Source organism: Limanda limanda, chromosome 6, assembly GCF_963576545.1.
Source record: "Limanda limanda chromosome 6, fLimLim1.1, whole genome shotgun sequence".
Classification (NCBI taxonomy): Eukaryota; Metazoa; Chordata; class Actinopteri; order Pleuronectiformes; family Pleuronectidae; genus Limanda; species Limanda limanda.
In genome coordinates, this window is record NC_083641.1 from 29,677,709 (window position 1) to 29,697,292 (window position 19,584).

The following is a 19,584-nucleotide window of genomic DNA, read 5'->3' on the forward strand; positions in this document are numbered from 1 at the left end:
ACACACACTCACACACACACACACACACACACACACACACACACACACTCACACACTCACACACACACAAGGACACACTCCATCACACACACACACACACACACACTCACACGGACACACACACACAGACACACACACACACACACACACACACACACACACACACACTCACACACTCACACACACACAAGGACACACTCCATCACACACACACACACACACACACACACAGACACACACACACTCACACACACACACACTCACACACACAGACACACACACACAGACCCACACACACACATCATCACACACACACACACAGACCATCACACACACACACACACACACACACACACACACACCACACACTCCATCACAAGCACACACACACACACTCACACACACACACACACACACACACACACACACACACACACACACACACACACACACACACACACACACACACACACACACACACACTCACACACACACACACACACACACACACACACACACACACACACACACACACACACACACACACACACACACACACACACACACACACACACACACACACACACACACACACACACACACACACACTCACACACACACACACACACACACACACACACACTCCATCACACACACACACACACACACTCACACACACACACACACACACACACACACACACACACACACACACACCCCTCTCTCACCTGTATATGAGCAGGTCGTCGGTGGAGCTGTTGTACTGGATCTGGTACATGCGGACCCCCGGGATGTGGTTCTGGGGGGGCCACCTGATGGTGGCGGAGCCGGAGGTCAGATCCGACACGCTGACCCTCTGCTGGTCGGACCGGGCGTGGCCTCCGCTGGCGTTGGACTTGATGGAGGTGGGGATGTCGGACGGCCCCGGGTCCGGGTCCAGCTTGGGGTCAAAGTGCGGAGACGGGTTCACGACCAGCTCCACGGGCGCCGTGGCCTCGCCGGCGGCGTTCGACGCTATGCACGTGAACTTTCCAGAATCCTACAAATCAAGAAGAATCCATTTTGATTCCTTTGTTTTAAACGCGACTGTGAGCGTGAGCGTGACCGCAGCGGAACCGCAGCTCTACCTTCACCGAGGCCTTGAGGATGTCCAGAGAGCCGTTCTCGTAGCAGACGCTTCTGGACGTGTTTGCGATCAGCTTCCCGTCCGGACTGACCCAGTGCGTCGAGGGCTCGGGGTCGCCGATGGACTTGCAGCGCAGGCTGACCTCCTGACCTTCCATCACAAACATCTTGGAGGTGTGGCGAGTTATCATCGGTGGCTCACACACAAACTCTTCCTGTCGGGACGAAAAGGATCAAACATGGAACTCACTGGTTTAACTAGAAGGACACGCCCACTGTGATGTCACACGTTCCACTGGTTTGTGTCCGGCGCCATCTTGGTTTGTTAAAACCAGAAGTAACCACATCTGGAGGAGCAGGGGGTGGAGCCTGACAGAGAGATGGAGGACACACCCATCCGGTGCTTATTGTCTGTTTGACTCTAAATGATCATAATTCACTAAATGAACATCAGCTGTTTGAAGAAGACTTGAAACTAGAGACTGAGACAGAAACTCCTGAATGTTACTGACGTTATAAAGAGAGAAGAAGAGTCACTTTCTATAGAAACCACCAGAGGAGTCGCCCCCTGCTGGTCAGAGAGAGAATTCACTTTCTATAGAAACTACCAGAGGAGTCGCCCCCTGCTGGTCAGAGAAGAAGAGTCACTTTCTATAGAAACTACCAGAGGAGTCGCCCCCTGCTGGTCACTACACAGAAGACAGGTTTCAGTTCACTTTACAGATCCGAGGTCTGCGTCCATTTCTCTTTACAGTCTACGTTCACACCTTGTTATGAAGGAGAGATGGTTATGACTGTATCTGAAGAATTGCTGAACTATGTTCTGTGGACCTGGGCTCTGACTGACTCTGACTGCTGCAGCTCCAAACAAACCACAAGAACCTCTCAGTCTTATATCACAATCTGACACTCGACTGCTCCTGCAAAGCGTCAGAAGGCTCTGGTTGAACCCCCTGCTGTGAGAGTCTGGGAGAATAAAAGTATGAGGAGTTGGAAATCAGAGGGAAAAGGTGTGAGAGTCTTATTGGTGAAAACAATATCAGATTTCAAATTACAACCAATGTCCAGTTTCCTTCCTGCTCCGTGAGAAAGAAACCTGGTCGACAACAAGCAGCCGAGCAGCGTCGACTCCAAAGAGGCTGACCTCTGACCTCTGACCTCTGATGGCCGCAGTCGGAGTTCACTTGTCCTCTCAGAGGCAAAGAGGCTATTGACTCAGAGCATGAATATCCTGAGACCCTTGAGTCTCCTCACCAGGCTGATCCTCTCATAGTGATCCTCCACCTCTCTGAAGGAGGAGTGACTACAGGTGGAGCCCGGGTCTGTTCATCATCCTCTCTAATGTGAAACCAATTCATCCCCTCGTTATCTCCTGGTGCTCCTCAACTCATCATGGTCGCTCTCAATCAGCCCGGGGGTTAGGGTTAGGCTCTTTAAAGTCCGTGACTGGGTTTCATAATATGTCAGTAATCAGTATATCAGCAATAACTAGATGTTACTTCTCCACCGAGCCACAGTGAACACACACTTCTTCTTCTTCATCCACTCCTCCAGGATTTCTAGGAACTTTACCAGGAGGAGGAGAACATGTCACTCGGACATTTGGTTTCACACGTGCTCGACCTCTGGAGGAACTGTGGAGGATCTGCAGAGTCGTGTCTGAAGCAGCTCGAGACCCAGAGACATGAACCGTTCTGCCTTTTACAAACCAGTGCAGCATCAACATGATTTAGAAGCTGTTAGACATCATGAAAACATTTTATCATCTCTTCACAACTATTAAGATAATTACATAGAAAACAGTTTGAAGCCTGTAGTGGAAAAATAACGAAGTATAGTGGAAATTGACTAAGTGTGGTTGAACCCTATTTGAGAGTTGAAGAGTAACTCTCTGCAGACCTGTCTAAGACCCAGGACCTGAAATGTTTATGACCTGAAACCTGTTTGACCTTTCTATATACCTGTTTGACCTTTCTATATACCTGTTTGACCTTTCCATTACTTATTGACTGTCCAAGGAACCCAATAGAAATGTATGTAAATCATTTGTTCTTGTCCTTTGGTTCCTGTCTACAGAACCAGTCTGAACTGGCTCAGGCAAAGAGCCTTGTTCTCCTCTATAACATCTGTGCATTTCACTGGATCTTCACTCTGAGATCCTTGTGACTCTCTGTGTTGATCCTTTCTGCAGAAATATTAAATACACGTAGATAACTTTGTTGTTTCCAGCCTCTTGTTTCTCCAGATTTCCGTCACAAGCCTTAAGGACTTTTATCCTTTTCCAACTAAACAGTGGAGCCTGTAAAAGCCTTGAATCACCCACTGATGTGTCAGTTCAGGGGTTTTGAACTAAAGTTGGTAAAGTTTAATATCACAAACCTCCTTGATGGTCCAGAAGTATTTCCCGGCCAGGTCCCTGGGGGACGCGCATGTCTCCAGGTCGTCCTCGCGGGTCAGCCGGCGCAGCCACACCAGCTCACAGTTACAGTGCAGAGGGTTTCCTCCGAAGCTCAGCACCAGCGCGGTGAGAGGAGAACCCTTCAGCTTGGCGTACACCGGGATCCGCAGGAACAGCGGGTCGGGAGGAATCTTCTTCAGCTTGTTGGACGTCATGTCCAGTCTGGGGACGGAGACGGACGAGTTAGAGGAGGGACAGAGGAGGGACAAGAGCAGTCGGCTGAACTGTAATCATATAAATCTGAACGCTAGGCAGTGAGGGTAAATGGAAGATATCACATTCGCTTATTAAAAAGCCACAAGTTACACAAGTACATTAGATAAATGAGAATTTAAACATGTTCTGATCATTAAAGATGTGAGATTATGTTGTGATTTAGAAGAATTGTTTCTGAAACCAAACCGGTTTTCTCAGTCACTGGTTTCAGCCTCTGACAAACAAGGTCTCTCCCTCGGATTTAAAACTTAAAGTGCAACATAATTCTTCATTAAAAAGTAAAAGGAATATCAGCTGAACACAATGAATAATGAGAAGAGTGTAAAGTAAGTTTTTTACTGATATTATTCTGTCAAATGCAAAAAGCAGCAGCTGGACGAATGATCACGATTCCCATTCTGACCAGTTTGTAACAAGTTGGAACTAGTTTCCCCCAAAATGTCTCAATCACAGAATCCCCTTAATGCATAAAAACTTAAATTCCAACTCATCATTTCCAGGAATGAAATGATACTTTTCTCCCCACTTTCCTCTGGTGGTGATGCAGTAACTCCAGGTATTCACCGATGTCAGCAGCAAACACAGAAAAGCTCATTTTCCCCCAGAGCCTCTGATTCAACAACGATGACTTAACAGGAAGTTAATAGCTGTGTGATTTGAAATTGAAATGACAGTTGATGGGGTTGATGGTTTGTGCCTGTTCAGGAAGTTGAGCCACAGACGGCCGATAATAATAAGAAGGAGCTGCAGCTCAGAAACCTTTCAGAGGCCGAAGCTGGACGAGCTCTGCAGAGCAGGACACGTTTACAATCTGTGAGAATCAAACACAAAACCACAAGTTAACGTTTCCAGGAAATAGACGGAGACGTCCTGAGCAGAATGAGAATATTCTCCGGGCTCTTCCTTCCACTTAGTGACAGAGCAGCAGGAGATGGTCCGGGTCGGACATGAGGGCCGGAGCCGGTGGAGCAGCAGGAGACATCATCACCAGAAGCTCTGGAACCTCCTCGTCTTCCTCTTCTACGTGTCCGGCTCCTCTTCTTCATCCTGAGATCTTTGTGTTCTTCCAGTTTCACGTCCACTCGCTCACTGGGAAGCTTCCACACATTGTCCTGCTGGTTCCTCACGTGGACTCTTTACAGACATTTCACCAGGAGGCTGCAGGAGAAGATCTAGAAAACGTCCAGAGACGCTGACTCGGACGGATCTTCTCTCACAGCTCCTCCAGATTCAAACCGTGTGGAGGCAGAGAGCTGAGAGCAGGAGACCAGAAGATCCCTGGTTCTGATCCCAGTTCTGTCTGGACGCCAGTGAGGGCTCCGACGTTTACCACCATCTCCTCTCGATGTGCCCTCAGGCCTCAGGCAGGAGGCGGAGCCGGCAGCTGCTCCGGTGGCGCCGCGGCTCCGACCCGGTGACGCTGGCCACGCCCCTGATGTGTGAGGGAGGAGCCGGCTGCAGGATGAACTGAGCCTGGAGAAGATCCAGTTCCCCCCCGGTGAGGTCTGTCACACAGGGACTCGCTCTGTGATTCCAGTTGAGTCGTCTCCTGCTCTGGTTTCAGGTCTAATTGGTCAGAAGATCAACAACCAGCAGAAAACCGCTCATCAAAGTGAACAAAACATCATTTGATTCGGTTTATTTTAATTCTAATGCAACAAAATCTTCATTTCTCCAGATGTTCCCCCAGAGGACAGAAGCTCTGATGAGTCTTTTCTTCCTCGTCCATTCAGAGGCCGGTGGTGGATTTAGAGTTCATGTGCAGAGTCGTTGCTGTTTGATATCAAAGTATTCTTCCATTTCACTGGTGTTCTAAACGCTCAAAGCTTTTAAAATACCTTGGAACGGTTCATAGAAACATCCACTGCTTCGTTTTTATATTTAAAAGATATGAAAATACAGCGTTGAGTGTTAGTTTGAATTTAAAGCTGCTTCAGGCGTCTGTGCAGCAGGAGGTTTTATGAGAACAGGTTTGATGGAGAACTGCCTGTGGTGCTGGTGCAAGTGGCTGAGCCGGCATCGGATAGAGCCCGTCCCGTCAAACTGAAAGTGAGACTTAAAGGCAGCTTGAAAACATCCATCACGCTACAAACAAGGTGATAACTGTGTTTTATATCCTCACACGGAGCCGACTGCTGACTGCACCCGGACCTGCTGAGAGGACGTTTAGGTCCCAAGTCCCTGTGGAGCAGTTCCAGGTTCTCACCACCAGGGCAGCGAGAGACCTTCTGCTCAGATTCCAAAACAGAAACTAGTGGAAAACGCTGCTGAACTCGTTGTTGTTTGAAATCTCCAGAGTTGTGTTTAAGTTTTATTCGTACAACCAGGATCTCTGTGTAGATCTCTACCAAGACACACTGGAGGTATCAATGGCGAAAAAAACAAATACACAATTGAACTGAACAACAGCTGTTAGCAAAGACAACAAGGTCCGAGATTAATACGCAAGTAAAACTCGTCTGGACAAAGTCGGTGTGGACGCAGCCTCGGGTCGTAAATCATAGAATCACAGCTACACACGTTCAGATTCAAGACGACAAATAAGACGATAAACACTCTTGTTGGTGAACGGGTCCCTCCCTGTGTCCCTGTGTCCCTGTGTCCCTGTGTCCCTGTGTCCCTGGTGTCCCTGTGTCCCTGTGTCTCTGTGTCCCTGGTGTCTCTGTGTCCCTGGTGTCTCTGTGTGCCTGTGTCCCTGTGTCCCTGTGTCCCTGTGTCCCTGTGTCCCTGTGTTTCTGTGTCTCTGTGTCCCTGGTGTCCCTGTGTCCCTGTGTCCCTGGTGTCCCCGTGTCCCTGTGTCTCTGTGTCCCTGGTGTCTCTGTGTCCCTGGTGTCTCTGTGTGCCTGTGTCCCTGTGTCCCTGTGTCCCTGTGTCCCTGGTGTCCCTGTGTCCCTGTGTCCCCTGTGTCCCTGGTGTCCCTGTGTCCCTGTGTCCCTGGTGTCCCTGTGTCCCTGTGTTCCTGTGTTCCTGTGTTCCTGTGTTCCTGTGTCCCTGGTGTCCCTGGTGGCCTGGTGTCCCTGGTGTCCCTGTGTCCCTGGTGTCCCTGTGTCCTTGTGTCCCTGTGTCCCTGTGTCCCTCCCTGTGTCCCTGGTGTCCCTGTGTCCCTCCCTGTGTCCCTGTGTCTCTGTGTCCCTGGTGTCCCTGTGTCCCTGGTGTCTCTGTGTCCCTGTGTCCCTGGTGTCCCTGTGTCCCTGGTGTCCCTGTGTCCCTGTGTCCCTGTGTCTCTGTGTCCCTGTGTCCCTGTGTCCCTGGTGTCCCTGCGTCCCTGCGTCCCTGCGTCCCTGTGTCCCTGTGTCCCTGTGTCCCTGTGTCCCTGTGTCCCTGTGTCCCTGGTGTCCCTGTGTCCCTGGTGTCCCTGTGTCCCTGTGTCTCTGTGTCCCTGTGTCTCTGTGTCCCTGGTGTCTCTGGTGTCCCTGGTGTCCCTGTGTCCCTGTGTCCCTGTGTCCCTGTGTCCCTGGTGTCCATGTGTCCCTGTGTCCCTGTGTCCCTGGTGTCCCTGTGTCCCTGTGTCTCTGTGTCCCTGTGTCCCTGTGTCTCTGTGTCCCTGTGTCCCTGTGTCTCTGTGTCCCTGGTGTCTCTGGTGTCCCTGGTGTCCCTGTGTCCCTGTGTCCCTGTGTCCCTGGTGTCCCTGTGTCCCTGTGTCCCTGTGTCCCTGGTGTCCCTGTGTCCCTGTGTCCCTGTGTCTCTGTGTCCCTGTGTCCCCCCCTGTGTCCCTGTGTCCCTGGTGTCCCTGTGTCCCCGTGTCCCTGGTGTCCTCACCTGGCCAGCTGGTGCAGGTTGGAGAAGATCCCCTCGGGGACGCTCTGGATCAGGTTGTGGTCCAGACTCAACGTGTTGACGCTGACCAACATGGCCACGGTGTCCCAGGGGATGTCCACCAGGTTGTTGTAGCTCAGGTCCAGGTCCTCCAGCGTCTCCAGGAAGTCCTGTGAGGACACAAAGTCTGGATGTTGTAATCCATCTCATGATTCACACCACGGCTCAGTTCTCATTACACTGATCTGTGCTCGATTGCTTTCTGAACAAAGGGAATCTCATTTCCTTCTGACTAAAGAAACTTTAAGAGCCGTGAAGACGAGTTGAGCAGAACATCGCTCGTAAAAGGACAAACTTTAATAAAGTTGTGACAGGATGAACTGAGATGAGACGACAGAAAGAAAAGATCGTGATTCTGTTTTAAAACTCGAGGTTCTGTACAATCCTGAATATTGAGAAATTAATCTTTCTTCCAGTTCGAAGGTTCTCGCTCCACATTCAAAAAATGTTGTCGCTTTTAATTAATTGGACCTAAAGAGTTTGAAATATAAGGCCCAGGTTCCTTTATCCTAGTTTCAAAAGTAAAAATACTAAGTAGAGTCAGTTTGCGCATCTTTTAAAAAAAATATTTACATTCAGATAGTTATACATGGGTTTTATATTTATATTGTAAAAACAACTCATATATGATCGAAGCATGTGTGTGAATGTGGTTCAGTCTGAACTTTGCTTCTAAAGAAGAGAAAGAGCAGCAACAGAAACAATTGGAAGTTTCTCTTGTTCTTTGTTCATTTGATTTTATATTAGAATTTAATGTGGATGAATGGGGGCGGAGCCTGGTTGGCTGAATTAGCCTGATTACCCTCAGGTCCTCATCAGTTGTACATTATTATTCAAATTGAAAAACTAATCGTTGCGGTTCCACAAATGGAGTTTTGGTTTGTCAATGCGCAGCGTGAATTTAGTTTAATTGAGTATCTCATCTCATCCTCCATCAGCACGCCGTCTACAAACCAATCAGAGTCAAGTATAGGTAGACTCCGCCCACGTAGGTGATGACAACAGGACGTACGTATGTTGGACAGAATGTGAAACCAGAACTAACAGATCAGATGAAACTATGAACAAACACCTGAAGCTTCAGACTCTCAGAGAACGAGTAGTAGTAGTACGAGGAGTAAAAGTCATAATAAGTAATAAGTAATAAGTACTAGGTAATAAGTACTAAGTAATAAGTAATGAGTAATGAGTAATAAGTACTAAGTAATAAGTAATAAGTAATAAGTAATAAGTAGTAAGTAGTAAGTAATAAGTAATAAGTAATAAGTAATAAGTAATAAGTAATGAGTAATAAGTAATAAGTACTAAGTAGTAGTATCCGTGGTACAGTAGCAGTGCCAGATGTTGGAGTTGTGTTGGTGTCCCGTACCTGAAAGGCTCCGTCTGTGATGCTGTGCAGCTGGTTGTTGGCCAGGATGAGGTGCCGCAGGTTCACCAGGCCCTGGAAGTGGGCGTCGTCCAGGGACGTGAGGCGGTTGGCGTCCAGCTGGAGGGCGTGGAGGTCCTGGAGGTCGGCGAAGGCGTAGGGCCGGATCTGACTGATGGTGTTTCTGCTCAGGGTCAGATGGATCTGCAGGAGATCAAAGGTCGTCTTCAAACACAACTTCTCCACTCGGTGTCTGTGAGAGTCAAAACTTTATTCCTCTTTCTATTCTTCGTTAAGATTAATGAAGTTTCATGAGTTTATAGCAGCAATCATTTAGTGACGCCCTGGGAGGTCAAAGGTCGCTGCCCTGGAGACGCTGACTCAGTGAGCTCCAGCGTGAAGTGACACTCGGGGCTGAGGTCAGCAGTCGGGTCACAACCACGACCTTCTACACCCAGCTTCATGAATAATGATTCTACAGCAGCTGAGCAAGAAATCTCACACAGAACTTATTAAAGTAGAATTTCGCTCCAGCGCTCAGAACCGTCTCAGTCTAGATCTGTTTACATCATATGAGGTCACTGTGACCTTTGGCCTCTGGAATCTAATCAAATTTGAAGAAATGTTCTCACGACCGACTCGAGGCATCGTGTTGAAGACGCCACAACCTTGACCTTTGACCTTTTAACGCCCAAATCGATTCCATCTGTGAGTCCTGGTGAACGTTTGTACCAATTTTAAGAGGAATCTCTCAAGGTCACATGTTCAGGAGGCAAAACATGACCTTGACCTTGACCTTCGACCACCAAAGTATTATCAGTAATAATTCATATGGAAAGACAGACATCCTGGAACAATAAAACCTCCGACCACCAGGTGTCGCCGGCACAAAGACACAACAACTTCGTGTGGACTTTAAAGTGATCATTAGAGAACCCACAGCTGGGGTCAGGCTGCTGATTACTGCCTCTGTACATGTGATACTAAACGTGTGAATATATTCTATCAACACCCAGCGACGGGTCAATCAACAGCCACACAACCTGCTTCCTGTGGTTCTCCACCAAATGATTCAAAGCTCGTTTCCCACGCCGCCTCGTGTGTGAGCAAACATCGTCTCTGCTGCTGTAACTGCAGAAGAAGCTTCAGGCGTCTCCAGCTGGGACGACTCTCTATTCAGGATTTAAATATCCCAGCGTCTCTCTGTGCCCAGGCAGCCAGGCCGGTCACCTCCGGTACGAGGTGTGGTGGAAGTAACTGGTGAATTCAGCACGATATCACCACGTTCCCCTCAGTCAACGTGTTGGAAGGAGCAGATGTTTCCTGAATTCAGTGTGAAATAAACATGGAAACTCTCCTCGCTGGTTTCACACGTCTCTCTTCAGATCCTGAACCGTTTCACTTTCATCTGTCGGCTTCATCCACAGGAGTCGATCTGAAGTGAGATCATTTCCTCTCTGTTGACCCTCGATCTGGGTCCTTAGAGTTCAAGGTGACGTCCTACATTTCCCACAATGCCACAGTCCAGTTTAATGAGTGTGTTTACCCGGTTCATAAAAAGATCAGCCCGTCCAGGAACCACTGAGCAGAACAGGCCGGACTGTGATTGGCTCGTGTGCTGGGATGGAAACACCAGAATCACCAGAATCACCAGAATCACCAGAATCACCAGAATCACCAGAATCACCAGAATCACCAGAATCACCAGAATCACCAGAAGCAGAACCGAGTGTCACTGAGTTCACGGACATGACACCGACCACAGACTGTAAATCAAGATGGACGACATGACAGCTGCAGGAAGGGAAGCCAGAGCTTTTCAAATATTGTTTAAAATGTGTTGATATTTGACTTGAAGGCAACAAACAACCAGGAGAAGCGTTCTTCATTCCACTGTAGCTGGTTCAATATGAGCAGATCAAAGCCTTTTTATTCTCTCCCATGTGTTTGGCTCCGGCTCCATCGGCAGCTGAGTGGCGTGCAGGTCGAGGGACGACAGGAAGTGCTTCTGCATCAGGAGCATCTGTGAGCTTCACTGTGCATGGATGGAGTTCTCCAGATGGGGGCGCTGCAGTGGGCGGAGCCGAGCTGTGACCACGGACTCGCTGGCGTCAGAATCGGGCGGAGAATCGGATGGAATGTGGATCAACCTCAATGTCTCTTCATCATCTGAAGATTGTAAAAGTTTAGATATGTCGTTGGACTGTGGCTGGAGGTGACCTCTCGTCTCCTGCGTGAAACCAAACCAGATCCCAGAACCTCCTCCGCCCCGACCTCACTGTCCAACATCACCACGAAGGACACACAACGCTGTGCACTGACGCTCAACACGTGTGTGACACGACAGTAAAACACAATCACACAAGGCGGCTCAGAGAAGAAGCTGCTGAGCTGCTGCTGGCAGGTGGTTCCTCAGCCTGAGACCTGCTGGACCAGAAGGAGCAGCAGAGACATGAGCTCCACACGCTGTGAGGAGCAGCACAGAGACAAGACACAGATCAAAGCTCTTTCACTTTAAAATGAACCGTGTGTTTTAGCTCCGACTGATCAGTGCGTCCACTGGTTGCAGACTGGGAACACTTGACCTTTGTTGGTCTGTGACTCAGCAGCATCACACTCAGTGGGAGGAGGAGGTTTCATCAGAGGCCAGATCCAGGATATCTCCCTCTCTCTCTCTCTCTTTAACATCGTGAGATTGAACGTTTTCATCATTTTTGAAACTGAATTCCCTGAGATAAATTTATGGATTTCAATCTAATATATTTGATATCTGTTTGATGCAGTGTGGAACAGCTTGATTGAATATAAGGCAGCTGTTGGTCAGGATCAAATCTCCTCTACGTATATCAGCTCCTCTTCACCAGATGCCTGTTTGCTTTAGAGTTGATTCTTGTTCCAGACGTTTTAACACGGAGCTTCTCGGCTGATCTTCTGAATCCGACCTCACCAGCTCAGCTCTTCCTCTGTGAAGAGAAGTCGAGAGACGACAGCGCCTCCTTCTCCTGGAGGAGTTCGCCTGAGGAACTGGAAACTTCACTGCCTGATTGTTTCTAGCTGTGAATTATGTTTCATTTATCCGTTTGTTTTTGCCCTTATTGTGAAATGATGTCGTGTGTGTGAACATGAATGTGAAGGTGTTGAGGAAGCGAGCTCTGACCAGGCTGGTCATGTTGGCGAAGTCGCGGTGCCTCAGCGTGGTGATGAAGTTGTCCATCAGCCGCAGCTCGGCCGTCTGGCGGTCGATGTTGGGCGGGACGAAGAGGAGGCCTGTCTCGGCGCACAGCACGGTGTAGGACGGCAGCAGGTTCTGGCAGGTGCAGCGCTTCGGACACAGCATGGAGGAGGTGCAGGAGGCCAGGGAGGACAGGAGGAGGAGCAGGAGGAGGAGGAGAGGGGACACCACCGAGGAGAGGACGTCCATGGCTGCTCTCCAGCTGCAACAGATACAAGAGAAACTCAAGTTAGTCCTTTGGTGAAGCTTGTTGTTCCACATTAAAAAATCCTCCAAGGGAGTGAAAACCACTTCCAGCCCCCCCCACTGAGATTCACATCGAAAACCTTTGTGCTTCGTCTGAATCACTGCTCCTGGATTTGATTGACAGATTTTTATGGTTCAGCAAAGAGTCACACCCCCCCCACACCCACCACCACCACCACCCACAGCAGAGCAACTACTGCATATAAACAAACCTTATTCCTCAGATGCTTCCACAAACCTCCCAGATTCGTGGGAACAAATGCTTGAATAGAGAGAAGGAGACGGATGAGGAGAGGAAAGTGGAGGAGAGATGTTGGGAGAGAGAGAGAGGGATGAAAGGGAGGAGGTAAAGAACTGAGAGCAGCCTGTTTATTCTGCTGAGTCATTAGAACCGAGGAAGTGAAAGTGAACAGAAGTTACATCATCGATGAGCTTTGCCGCACTCTGGTGAAAACAACCAGAGCCGAGCGTTAAAGAAGAACACAAATGATGTGTGTGTGCCCGACTCACTTCTTAACTTTCATCGATGTTTTTGTGCATGAAAATGAGACTAAAGAAAAACAGTGGGAGCCAAAGCAATAAAGGAATAAATCTACATTGATATTGATTTCATCTCCACTCGGTTTGTCGGTTCAGCTCAGTGGAGCCGGGAACCAATTCATACGAGGAGAGAAAGAGAACATGCACAAGCAGGGATGACAGTATGCAAAAGGAAACACACACACACACACACACACACACACACACACACACACACACACACACACACACACACAGACACACACACACACAGACACACACACACACACACACACACACACACACACACACACACACACACAGACACACACACACACAGACACACACACACACAGGACTTTCCTACTCTGCCAAAAGTTCCTCTGAGCTAAATGCTGAGTGACTGGAAAAAGGTCGACTGCAAATAACAGCAGGAAGAGACTCGCTCTGTTATTCACGGAGCTGAAATATTCAAACTCTGCCTCGACTGCAGCGCTGAACACCGAGCAGGGTATCTGAACATGCCCTTCTCACTGGGGGGCGATGAGCGAGATGTGAGGAAGCGATGAGGTAAATCCAGTGGAAGCGATCCGGAGGTTTCAGAACCCGACTGAGTCGACACTGAAATGTCAGTGGGTAATTGAGCAGCGAGCAGCGAGACGCTCAGGGAACAGGAAGTCACACGTGTGTCGGTGAAATGGGAAAACTCCAAAGCCCAGAGAGGTTCAGTCAGGACGGAGGAAGAGAAGATCACTCGTCATCCATCGTTATTTACAGTCTTCGGTTTATAATGGAAGAACTTGGATGATAATCATCAGTAGAATCACATCCCTGTGGCTGCTTCCCTCCACCAGCCAGGGTCAGGGTCAGCAGCTTCAGTCCACATGCATTATGTGACCTTTGACCTGTGATCACTGACATCTAATCTGTTCATCTGAGTCGATGTGAACATTCTTCTGAATTTAAAAGGATTCTCCTGATGCGTTGATGTGTTGAAAACAGGTTTTGTTAAGGTGTGGTGACCTTGACCTGTGACCTCTAGATTTAAACGGTTCATCTTTGAGTCCAAGTGAACGGTTGTACCAAATTTTAAGAAATTCTCTAAAGGCATTTGAAACAAATAGATTTGACAAGAATGGGATGTATGTATGAGGTCTGACGGAGGAGCAACCAGGAAACAAAATGGCGCCGGGCGCCGCAGCTCTGAGGCGTTGAAGCGTGGAAACAAAAAGTTATTTACCTTTGTGACTTTGACTAAAAGTGAAACGGGAACAAACCCTGTGAAAGGTTAACGGAGCGATGGATGAACAGATTCAAAGAACCGTGTGTTGTCACATCCATAAAGAGTTGAAGCCTCTGAGTGAAGAACCCGAGCAGAGTGAGAATCAGATTCTCTCGTTAGCGCCTCCACATGGTCTGGAGGTCAGAAACTCCCACGAGTCATGAAACTCAATCATCAGGTGAATTAACACGTCGACTTTCAATCACACGTTTCATCATCGTCTCATCCATGAAACAAAGATCACAACACGCTTTCTACTGACATTTTACTTTAGAAGTGTGTGCAACAACTGAACATTGTGTGTAGTGTTTTGACAACAAGGTGATGTGTAATTTACATCAGAGTGTAAAGAAGGAAAGTCAGAGTCTAATGCGGTAAGGGAGTGTGAAGTAGTGCCAAATTGGGTCAAGCTATTGGTACATGAAGTGAATGTTGTGCAAATTGTGCCGAATTTTTGCTTTTTGTGTGTTAACAACTGAGAAAAACTGTAACACGTCGACTTTCAATCACACGTTTCATCATCGTCTCATCCATGAAACAAAGATCACAACACGCCTTCGACCGACATTACATCATGTGTGAGCGTACATGTGCACAGAAGCATGTAATATTAAACATGTTGTTCTTAAATATGAGAGGACGGAAAGAACAAAGAGATGTGTGAGAAGAAGGGAGCATACGAGTGAGAGAATAGAGGACGAGAGGAGATAAGGACGGGTGGACAGAAGGAATGTGGACGGAGGAATAAATGATCTAGCACAGACGGGGACAGAGCAGCAGATACAAAGTGATGGATGGAGTCAGCGAGGGAACGAGTGATGAGAGGATGAGAAGAGAGAGGAATAAAGAGAAGTGTGTTGGATGAGAGAGGTGTGACAGCTGGAGAGGGTTTGAGAGAAGGACAGAGGGATGATGGGAGGAAAACAGAGAGATGCTACTGAAATGTGAAGGACTCGATGAGAGGAGGAGAGGAGGAAGAGGAGGAAGAGGAGGAGGAGGAGGAGCTCATTGGTTGGTTTGGATCAGACGGTTTCTGTTGAGCGACTGTGAGGAGAAGTTGTCCGATTAGAATCTGTTGTTCCACCTGGAGAACGATGGTTCTCTATGAGTCATCATCTGAGTGAGGTCACTCTTCTTCATGTGATTCAGACGCCTGCTTGTTACAGCTGCTGCTCTCGTCTCCGTGGCGACAGATGTGTGAACGCTGTCATTCATATTAATGCCACTGCGGCCAATCAGTGTCCGGCTGCTCCGCTCGCTGGGAACGCCGCTCATCAGCAGCGTGGAGTCGGCCTCAAAGGCCACAAAGATCAAAGTCAAACTCAAATCAACCTCATTTCTCATAAAAATCAATTTAATAATATAATTTAATAATCCTTTGATCACAAACACTAAACCTCTCCACATCTTTGTTTGTCTTTTGTCCAGAAAGCTCATTGTGTTTGAATCTGTTTGATCACAGGGTTGTAGGCAATCAGTGGTTTTCTGTGTGTGTGTGTGTGTGTGTGTGTGTGTGTGTGTGTGTGTGTGTGTGTTCTGTGGCTCAGCAGTAAAAAGCCTCCACTACCTCAGCAGCTCTGATGCTGATTCTTTATTAATATTTGCAGACTGAACATTCCTCAGTTTCACCACATTCTCACATCATATTTCCAACGACCTAATACTTGTGAGACACCAAATGATATTTCTAACACTGCAACGAGAATTCATCTATTGTGAAATCGATGTGACGTGTGCATGTTGGTTTCCTGCAGACACAGTAAACACCCTCAGGTTATCAATATTTATCGCCTGGGGGTCGTGTGTTGAATTAGTTTAGTCTTAGATTTCACACGTGTACAAACCACGTGCGTAGATGTATAGATGTACAGATGGATGATCTATACATCTATAGATGGATGATCTAGAGATGGATGATGTACAGATGGATGATCTATAGAGGTATAGAAGGATGATCTAGAGATGGATGATGTACAGATGGATGATCTAAAGATTTATAAATGGACGATCTAGAGATGGATGATGTACAGATGGATGATCTATATATGTATAGAAGGATGATCTATAAATGGATGATCTATAGATCTATAGATGGATGATGTACAGATGGATGATCTATAGATTATCCATCTATAGATGTATAGAAGGATGATCTATGTATAGAAGGATGATCTATACATCTATAGATGGATGATCTATAGATTTATAGATGGATGATCTATACATCTATAGACAAATGATCTATAGATTTATAGATGGATGATCTATAAATGGATGATCTATAGATGGATGATGTACAGATGAATGATCTATAGATGGATGGATGATGTATAGATGTATAGATGTATAGATGTATGATCTTTAAATCTATAGATGGCTGATGTATAGATGGATGGTGTATAGATGGATGATCTATAGATGGATGGATGATGTATAGATGGATGGATGGATGATGTATAGATGTATAGATGTATGATCTTTAAATCTATAGATGAATGATGTATAGATGTATAGATGTATAGATGTATGATCTTTAAATCTATAGATGGATGATGTATAGATGGATGGTGTATAGATGGATGATCTATAGATGGATGGATGGATGATGTATAGATGTATAGATGTATGATCTTTAAATCTATAGATGGATGATGTATAGATGTGCACACAACAACACTCACAATGCAGCAGAGACATTTGTGGATTTGACGATTCCTCTGCTGGAAAAACCTCATGTTTTCATTTCTCACCCAAAACTAACGCTCTCTGTATTGATCCGTTTCCCAAAGAGCCACGAGGGATCCATACTCAAACTTGATGCTGATACACAAAGAGCAATATTACTGCTGTCAGGTTGTTCTAGCTGCTTCATCTGTGCCCCCCCCCCCCCCCCAGGGTCACATAGGAACAAGGAAAGCCCCCCCGATCAACAAGGAGAAGCCGACTGCACCAAGTGAAGAAGAGAAGAATCTGCTGAGCTGGTTCCTGAGAGCACGAGTTCCATCGAGTTGATCGAGACGGATCTCAGTCCAACGACACTTCACTGTGGAAACAAACCCTCAGCAAACACACGCCGTCCAATCACATCGTTTGTCGTACAGTATCTGAAGCTGCTGCGTGGAAATGAGCCTTCCCAGCATGCACTGGGGCCCCTGGGGTGACATCATCAGCCCATTACAGATCTCCAGCTCATCTGCTGAGAAACTGCTGCAACATTACTGCTGCCAGTCAGAGTTCCAATCACACCGAGGCTCAGGCGTTCAGCAGGGGAGGAGAGAACACACACACACAGACACACTGACACACACACACACACACAGACACACACACACACACACACACACACACACACACACACACACACACACACACACACTGACACACACCTCTAACCACAGGGATCAGTTGTTTGCCTTTCAAACTAACGCCTCGGTTGAAAGGTTTATTGTTGTTAGTGTTGCTGAGGCGACTCGACGGGGTTGTGAAAATTGTGCACCTCAACAGTGTGTGTCTGTGTGTGTGCGTGTGTGTTTGTGTGTGTTTGTACAGTCATCAGTCGGATTGTCTCAGTGAGGCTCTGAAGCAGTTCACGTGTTCATTTTCACATCGACCGTAAACACAAATGGACGTCATGAAGGTTCCCCTGAGTGAAGCCAAACCATGATGATCGCCCCCTGGTGGCTGGCTGCCTCCTCCGTGTTAGAAGACGGGACATGCACCGAATAAATAGATAAATAAATGAAGTACACATTAAGTTCTTATCACACTGATGTTTGTTCACGTGTTCATGTTTCGGTTCAGTTCGATTTTATTAGTTATTTGAGTTGATGTCATGATTGACAGCTGACACTGACTTGGGATTGGTTGAGCATGTGTGTGTGTGTGTGTGTGTGTGTGTGTGTGTGTGTGTGTGTGTGTGTGTGTGTGTGTGTGTGTGTGTGTGGGCTCCATTTTCATAAAGTCTGTCTGATCCTACTGGGACCGGATCGAGTCGTGACCGAGCCTGACAGGTATTTAGATATTTTGTGTGTGTGTGTGTGTGTGTGTGTGTGTGTGTGTGTGTGTGTCTGTGTTTATGTGTGTGTATTTGTATATGCATGTATAAACTCCAGTCCAATCATGTGCATGTGAAAAACTGAATTTAAATAATCTTACAAGATAAATCTGAGATCTGCTCCTGTTCATGCAGCAGTGAGTGAGTGTGTGTGAATAACTTTACATAATCCACTAATGAGGAAATGAAGCCGACGTCTGGATAAAGTTTTTAAAAAGTTCATTCCAGTGATGAGACATGAACTGGACACGTGTGAGCGACCTGTTCACGCTCAGCTCCACCATCTTTACTTCACACAGACGTTGTCACAGCGTCGTTATGGAACAGGACGTGTTACTATGACAGATAATTAAACCCTTGTCTCCACTCAATAATCACTATTCACTATGATGAATGTAAAACCAAATATCACACAACTATTGTGTATTTGTATATCTATGTGGAATGGAATCAGCTCTATTGACAAAAAGGTTTAATCATTGATCGTATATCGACCTTTGTTTTGATGTCATTAGACAAATTATTTAATCATTGGACGAAGATTCGCTGCATAAACTTAAAATCTCTGGAATAATATACAAAGATCCTCGAATAAACAATCTTGCTTCATGACCCGGATTCGAATCTCACAAGATTTGGAAACGTGGGGCGTGTCAGACAATCTGTCACCAGCTCATTGAAAAGATCTTAACAATACAAATATATGCATTCAATTATTATTTTAATCTCTTTATCATTTCCTTCTTTGATCTAGCTTTGATTTGTACTGAGAGAATGTACTGGTCAGATTTATTGGTAGATATTTCCCCTCAGGAACCTGATGATCACCAGTAATCAAGCCTCTCGGCTGCTGAGCGTGTTTGGATGAAAGAAGAGTGATTCACAGACGTGACTGTGCACATGCACGTTCATATTTACTCACTTTATGAGCCCATCACACACAAGAGGAAGAGGAGGAGGAGGAGGAGGAGGAAACCAGAGACAGTGACAGAGAGGGTCGAGGAAGTCGGATAAATGGCAGAGGAGAGGAGAAGGGCGGAGAGAGGCGAGAGATAAGAGGGGATTAGAGGAGTGGAGGAAGAGGGCGGGAGGCCGAGGAAGGAGAAGTGTGAGAGATGGAGGAAGAGATGAGGGAGGCGGCAGGAAAGCTGACACCTCCAGACTGCTGCAGAACATCCTGGACTCAGCAGAGACTGAGGAAGAGCGGCTGGTGAAACACCGAGAGATAAGAGCAGGACACTGAAAGCTTCAGACACTGAACCAACATCCT

At 47.1% G+C, this 19,584-nt stretch overlaps 1 protein-coding gene across 1 annotated transcript; it reads right to left on the reverse strand.

The window, feature by feature from the left end:
• Window positions 1–724: 724 nt before the first annotated feature.
• Window positions 725–17,424, reverse strand: LOC133003048 (leucine-rich repeat and fibronectin type III domain-containing protein 1-like protein). Its single transcript, XM_061072636.1, has 7 exons — window positions 17,360–17,424; window positions 12,139–12,415; window positions 8,985–9,185; window positions 7,559–7,725; window positions 3,505–3,745; window positions 1,128–1,340; window positions 725–1,039 (listed from the first exon to the last, which is right to left on the reverse strand). Exons 1-7 carry the CDS (start codon window positions 17,422–17,424, stop codon window positions 725–727), a joined length of 1,479 nt encoding a protein of 492 aa, XP_060928619.1.
• Between the last annotated feature and the right edge of the window lie 2,160 nt (window positions 17,425–19,584).

Coding starts and splice junctions, on each gene's coding strand:
- LOC133003048 (XM_061072636.1), bottom strand. CDS start 17,424: ATGTCACCCCAGGGGCCCCAGTGCATGCTGGGAAGGCTCATTTCCACG. Junction 3,746..7,558: donor AACCTGCACCAGCTGGCCAG/GTGAGGACACCA, acceptor CTCCGTCCCCAG/ACTGGACATGACGTCCAACA. Junction 1,341..3,504: donor ACTTCTGGACCATCAAGGAG/GTTTGTGATATT, acceptor TCGTCCCGACAG/GAAGAGTTTGTGTGTGAGCC.